This window comes from Fukomys damarensis, unplaced genomic scaffold, assembly GCF_012274545.1.
Source record: "Fukomys damarensis isolate Sample0158 unplaced genomic scaffold, DMR_v1.0_HiC HiC_scaffold_30961, whole genome shotgun sequence".
Classification (NCBI taxonomy): Eukaryota; Metazoa; Chordata; class Mammalia; order Rodentia; family Bathyergidae; genus Fukomys; species Fukomys damarensis.
Window position 1 is genome coordinate 1 of NW_022931873.1, and position 7,599 is coordinate 7,599.

General features: G+C 35.1%; 1 protein-coding gene across 1 annotated transcript; it reads left to right on the forward strand.

Moving 5' to 3' along the window:
* The first annotated feature begins 4,729 nt into the window (after positions 1-4,729).
* Positions 4,730-5,428, forward strand: LOC104873277 (olfactory receptor 7G2). The gene has a single exon (XM_010639863.3). The coding sequence runs from the start codon at positions 4,730-4,732 to the stop codon at positions 5,426-5,428; it is 699 nt and encodes a 232-aa protein (XP_010638165.3).
* The last annotated feature ends 2,171 nt before the right edge of the window (positions 5,429-7,599 follow it).

Consider the following 7,599-nt stretch of genomic DNA (forward strand, 5'->3'; position numbering starts at 1 on the left):
TACCTAAAATGTATCAATAAACTAAAAATTAATAAATAAATAAAAACAGATGAATGGATAAAGGCTGTATTTACACACAATGGACGACTACCTTGCCATAAAGAAAGTTTACCATTTTCTAATGTTAGAAATGTACATTTAAAATATGTGACAGATTTAAAAATATTCATAAATTATAATTAGGAAGCAATATCCCTTTAATAATTACAGTCAAAATGGAATATTCTGAGCTAAATATATAGAACAAAAATTAGGTTCAAGGTTCAAGAAAATTCTGAGCTAAATATATAGAACAAAAATTAGGTTCAAGAAATGCTACATTTGTGAAGAAACATTTGTGAATATTTTTAATTGTTTCATACTTATTTACATGCATAATTTGTATATGTGTGTATTTTATGAATTAGGCTCCTTGTTATTATGAAATATAAGGAACAATAAGTTCCATGTGTTATGTGCACAAGACAGTTGAAATGGAGGTAAGTAGAAATCATGAATAGGTTTGTATAAGACACCTTCCCTCTGTTGTCAGAGAATCAGCCGTTGTGAGTTCCTGACTTCTACACAGTTGGTTTTCAGAATATCTCACCTGGGAACAGAATAATAGAAACATTTTTGGTCTAATGAGGAGCTTGGGATATTGATCTCTGGGGGATAGAGACACTGTAAGTGTTGGCCAGTGAGTATCTTACCCTTAATCACTGCCCGGTCAGGTAGAAACAGCTGCCCTGTTTCCTGAAGATGAGCCTGTTTGCTCCAAGCCCACTAAGTCTGTGAGTCTTCCTCTCTTGACTCAGGTCTTCTATTTTGCACATTCAGGTGAGATGCTGAGCATGATTCTCAGTGAACTCAATCAGGTAAACTAAAGCCTCTTAGTATATTATTTGGGAGGTGTTTCACCACAATTTCATCCAGGGGAAGCCATCATAAAAATACATGCATAAGATGATGAGAAGCAGATGCCCCATGAGCCCCCTTGATTTTCACATTCTTGACACATTGTCATTTACATTTTCACCATTATTCACCCAGTTCTCACTCAGCAAGATGCCTGCTCTCTCTTCACAGCAGCAGGGACTGTTTTCCTCCTGAATAGAAATCTATTCCATCTCAAATTATGAGTTTCATAAAATATTCTCATATTTATTTGAATTATTTTGGTGACGCTGGGAGTGTATTAATCAGCCTGTTATTTTCATAAAGGTGTTCTAACAAATTAGCAGACTGGGTAGAATAAGAACAGAAATTTATTTATTTTGTCACTGTTCTGGAGGCCAAAGTTTAAACATTTAGTATATAAAGAGAGCTGGCTTTTCCTGAGGTCTCGCTCCCTGTTGCTCAGTATAGTCTGGTGCTCTTCCTTCTGTGGGTGTCTGAGTCCTAATTTTCTCTTCATAAAAGAAACCCAATCATGTTGGATTGGAATTCACCCTAATGATCACATTCTTAAATAAATAACTTGTCTTCTTGCAAGGGAGTTTTGCCTTTATTTCTGTAACTAATAATGTTAGCATTTATATAACCAAGACAGTTAATAATGCCTAATATCCAGATTTAATTTTTATTTTAATTTTATTAGTACATATTTTCAATACATAATGATTACATCCATCTTGATGTGTTGGTACATGTACAAAATTCTCCAAAAATTGATCTCCATATGCAGGCATATTCTACTATTTTGGAATTTGTGGCATATGAATTTTGAAGAAGACAGATTTCACCCCATTATCATCTATTCCTATCTACTCCCATATGCTGGTTGTAGCTTTAATATGTAGAGATTTCCATTTCAATCCTGAAAGGTGGATGTGAAGACTCTGGAGAGGAGATAGAGATGCAGAGAGGATCACTCAGTAGCTTTCTATTTCCAAAGATTTACTTATTAAAATTACCAAATACTTTAAACAGGAGCAGCAAAGATAGTGTCATTAAAAACACTGACAACACCAATGAGAGTAACAACAACTTGACTATATGTCACCACTCTCCAAAACTAAGACTGTGGACCTTTTGTCATATCTATTTCAGGAGTTTTTTGCAAGTGCAATAATGAAATAAGGATCATACAGAATTTATCTCCTCACTATGCCCTTTTGTATTCTTCTTTGTCCTTCCCAAAGACATTCCATAAATATGGTGGTATTTCTATATATGACTCTACATTTTGTGTTTGTCCTAAATATAAAGCAGTAGCCATAGCACCCAATGAATAAGGAAAGCAAAACAAATTGTTTTGTGACAATATAGGGGAACACCATGATAGTTAAGATTTGTGAAGGAGGATAAAATATATCAAGATTAATTTAGTAAATAATGCCAAGTATCAATGGCATATAAAGATGCATATATATGCATAATAGCATATACATATGCACACATATATAGTCATATTTATATTATGTTTATGTGTATAGAAACATTTAAAAGATAATATATTTTATGTATTTAAAAAATAACAAACATAATAAAAATTGTTAGATAATAATGTGTATCATGGTAGAGTGGTAATTTCCCTTGAGAAAGAATAAAATTAAAATCATATAATTAAACAAAGTGAAGGGCCTTAAAATAGCCTTTATTACTTTTCACAGTAAAAAATACTTAAATGTGAATAGGTAAAGTATGTGAATTACTTCTGGTCTGGAGTCAGTCCTGCATTATTATCAGATCCTCTATTATGCATAGATAACCTGCAGCAAAAATGTATACATATGAAAGTCCAAAATACTTAAAATTTCCTCAGGATGTGGACTATAGGTATTCATAATTCTTGTGATTCATGCTTTTAATTAATCTATTTTAATACATTTCCTTTGCTATTTATTTTAAATGTCCAGGCCAAATAAGTATTGATATCATCGATGTTTATTCCTTTCCTTAATTTTCTGCATAACCAAAATTCCCAGAGGTACAGAACCTCTTCTCTATAATTTAAATTCATCAAGCTATGGATGTTCCTTTTTTTTCCTTTTGACTGAACTGCCACAACTTATTACTTATTGGTACATTTTAGAATCACTTCTTTCTTTGGGATGAAACCTGTGTTCTTTTTTATGGATGACACATCCACACATTATCTGTCTGTTCTGTCTCCGCCCCCCTACACACACAATAGGCAACGTCACAACATGGAATACACATTTCCAACCAGGTAGTAACTTCGTTTTTTCTGTTTATCTCATATCATTTCAAACATAATGATGAGCTTTGCTTCCCCTACATTTAATGAGGTATAATTTCACAAATAAAAGTTGAGAATATTTGAGTTATACAATGTGACAGAGAAGCATAAAATGTCAAATGGTTACCACATAGCTGATAATTAGCACTTCCATTATCCAGTGAGGACATCCAGGCTTTTCTTCTAGTTGAAGATTGCTTCCATTCATAAAGCTGATACAAGCACCTGTATCTTTGGAGAATGTAAGTTTAATGTGACACCAGATATCACAGCTGCTTTTTTTCCATGAGGGGAAGATCATTGCTTTCCAGTTACACTCTTGTTAGAACACTTCTGGTGATCTCAGCCTGTTATTTTACAAGTGTCTGTCTTCTAAAGACTGACAATTTTTTCATCTATATTTTTGGATAAGTGTCTGTATTGCATTCTTTCTTGTACTTAGTTATTTGTTTATTTTATTTAATGATAGGGTACCTACCTCAGGAAGGGACGAATTTCCCTTAGGATGTGGCAGCACGTGTCATCCACATTGTGATCCAGATTCTTTTAGAGTTAATTGCTTAATCACATTGTTTTAGCTTCTATTTCCAAGGCAGAGTCTTATGGGGTTCAAGTTTATAGTCAATGGTTTCTATTATTTCTCATGTCCCACTGTATGAATGCAATCTACCAGACTGAATGAATGGGGAGAAGAGGGCTCACCTCAAAATCAAGGTAAAAGTAGAAACTATACTCAGAGAGAAATTTTTAGGGGTAATTCCAAGGCCTTCCTGATCATGTAATGATGCTGGTTCTGTACTCTTTAGAGACCTTAGCAGTAAGTCTTCAAGAAAGTCAACTTATCTGTCAGCCAATCTGAACATGTTTATGATGTGTCCTCCTAGGTGCATGGGAATGAAACATTAACTATTTAATCTGTAATTTTGAGAAGCCCTTCATCTGAGGTGTTAAAAATTTGGAGATCATTATTGTAGAAGGCAGATATTTAAACTCATCCGTACCTTTCTTTTAGTGTGAAATAATTACAATGGAACATGCATGACTTATTTTTGTTAAGATTTCAGCATCTGGCACAATATGTGAGAAATTATTGGTGTTTAAAAAGGGAGTAAAATATAGAGTACATGTAGAGAAGATGAATGCAGAGAGAGAATATTTGAGAAAATATTTGCATATTCATGCGGTTCAAAAATAAATAGGATTTTTTTTTCTTTTTTTCAGAGCTCTGCTTCTCAAATTTTAGACATATCAAATTCAGCTGGAACATTTGTTCAAACCTACTTTGCTGGTCCTCATCCCCAGAGTTTATCAACAGTAAAGGAAAAATGGTGCCAAGATTTTTTAGACCTTCCCTGTTCCCATGTGATGTTCTTGCTTCTTTTCATGTTTTTGTCACATCTTTTCTGCAAGGTTTATGAGCAGCATGGAGCTTACAAATCAAACACTTGTTTCAGAATTCTTTCTTGTGGGACTGACAGATGATACTTCTTTCTCTCCAGCCTGTCCTTCACTGACATCTGTATAAGCACGACCACCATCCCAAAGATGCTGGTGAACATCCAAGCACAAGATCAGAGCATCACCTACACAGGCTGCCTCTCCCAGGTTAGTTTCGTGTTGATTTTTGGTGGCCTGGAAAATTGCCTCCTCGCAGTGATGGCCTATGACCGCTATGTGGCCATTTGCCACCCACTGAGATACACAGTCATTATGCATGCTCGACGCTGTGTCCTGCTGGTTCTACTCTCCCTGCTCGTTACTACTGTGAATGCCCTGCCTCACAGTCTGATGATTCTGCGTCTGTCCCTCTGCACAGACCTGGAAATCCCTCACTTCTTCTGTGAACTTGCTCAGGTCATCAAGCTCTCTTGTTCTGAAACACGCATCAATTACCTGTTAATGTATTTAGGGACTAGCCTATTTGCTGGTGTTCCTTTCTCTGGGGTCATTTTCTGTTTCACTCAAATTGTCTCTTCTATTCTGAGGATCCCATCAATCAGGGGACAGTATAAAGCCTTTTCCACCTGTGGGTCCCACCTCTCTGTTGTCTGCTTATTCTATGGGACAGGTTTGGGTGTGTACATGAGTTCTGCAGTCAGTGACTCTTCAGTTAAGAATGCAGTGGCTTCAGTGAAGTACATTGTGGTCCCTCAAATGCTGAACCCCTTTATCTACAGCTCGAGGAACAAGGAAATGAAAGAATCCTTAAGACATCTAATCTCTGGTACACCTTCCTTACTGTGATTGTGTCAACTGTTCAAGTTTGAGTTTCTAGTATGAATTAAAATTGCACAAACAGTGATAAAGAGTAAATTGATTCTCCTATCAGTTTATTCTTTCAAAAAGGATTAGATAATACAAAGACTACATACATTTCAACACAGATTGCAAATCCGACTTTGATTTTTATTTTTGACCATTTTCAATCTCTTTAATCTTCTCCCCCTTACTCCATCCCTTCCCTTGATACCCTTCCCCATCTTGAAAGTTTTCCTTCTTGTTTCCTAGTACTTCTCTGTTATTTCATTTATTTATTAAATTATTTATATTTTTGACTTCTTGTAGAAGAGAAACCATGTCTGACTTACTTCATTAGCACTATGTTATCAAATTTCATCCATTTTCTTCCAAATGACCTAATCTCATTCCTCTTTATGGCAGAATAATGTTCATTTGTGTGTATATACTACATTTAAAAAATCTATTCATCCATTGCTGGGGCATCTAGGATATTTGTTATTGCGACATGTTTTTAATCTAATATGTATAGTAGCATAAATCAGAGGAGTAAAAACCCCAAGTTAATACTGGCTACAATATAGTCTTCTTCAAAAGAACACATATGAATATGGTAACATATATGTAAAAATGTGTAATACCATTAATTATAAGGAGAATTAATACTGCAATGTAAAGTCTAGTGCAATCAAATGTGTCCTAGCTACTCAGGAGACTTAAATAGGAGGATCTCTTAAGCCCATGAATACAAGGGTGACGTGAGAAACACAGTGAGACCCTCTCCTCTCCCCACCAAGAAATAGAACAAAATTACATTCTCTAGTGAGAATAGGCATAAGGAAAGAGATAAAAGATAATGAGTGCTGGCAAGAAAATGGAGGAAGGAACTCTCCTGCACTGTTAGTGAGAGCATAAATTCCTAGAAACATTATGGGGGATAGTATGGAGAGTCCTCAAACAAAACTAGAACTACTATACAAGTCCAACAATCCCAATTGTACTTGTCAACTTTCCTATTGCTGGATTAAAATATCTAAAACATATAATTTGAAGGAGGACAGGTTTATTTTGGCTCACAGTTTCAGTGGCTTCAGTCCATGGTTACTTGACTCCAGGATAGGAAGAGCATGTTGAAGGGGTCTGGTGAAGAAAAGGTGTTCACACCATGGTGGCCAGGAAACAAGAGAAAGAAGGGAAAAGCTGGGAATAGTGATATACCTTTCCAGGTGATACTTCCAGTGATCTCTGCCTTCCACTCAAAACATTATCTTTGAACATGGGAATTTTGGGGGACATTTTAGACTTAAATCATAATACCAAATACACATAATGAAGAGAAGGAAAATGCCTACCAAACCATATTTTCTGCTGCACTGTTAATAACAGTCAATGTTATATGCATAAAATATTATTAGTTGTGAAATATAAAATTCTGTCATTTATTAAATATTTTACAAATTTATATTTTATAAAATGTAAGTTTTATATATTTATTTAAAAATTCATTGTGCGGGTACATTTTAGGTATATATTCATCATTGGAAATTTGTACCTTTAAGTAATCTATCTTGGTTCTTATTTGTTCCCCATTCCCCTGCCCTCCTTTCAACCCTGCCACCCCTTCCTATTTACAAAGTCTTTGTTTCCATTTTTTCATATTAATTCCCTTCTTTCCTTTCCATTACCCTTCCCACTTTCCCTACACCCTTAGCCCTTTTATTCCTATTTCATGTTGTTAATTATCTCATTAGGATCTTGTGTACTATTATAGTTTTTCACACCAGAGAAACTATTCAGTATTTACACATGTGCGACTTATGTATTTCACTTAGGAGTATATCCTCAAAATGTATCCATTTTCCTATGAATGAATCTATTTTCTCATTTTTTATGGCTGAGTAATATTCCATTTTATAGAAAAAAAATCTTCTTTATCCAGTTTCCAACTGATAGGCAAATGGACTGTTTCCATGTTTTAGATATTACAAACTGTGCTGCTGCAAACATAGGTGCGCATATGTCACTGTGATATGATTCTTTTAATTCTTTTGGAAAGATACCCAGCAGAGCTATGGCTGGGTCAAATGGAACCTCTAGTCCAAGCTCTTTGAGGTATCTCTATATTGATTTCCATAGTGGTTGCACCAGTCTGCACTCCCACCAACAATGCAGAAGGG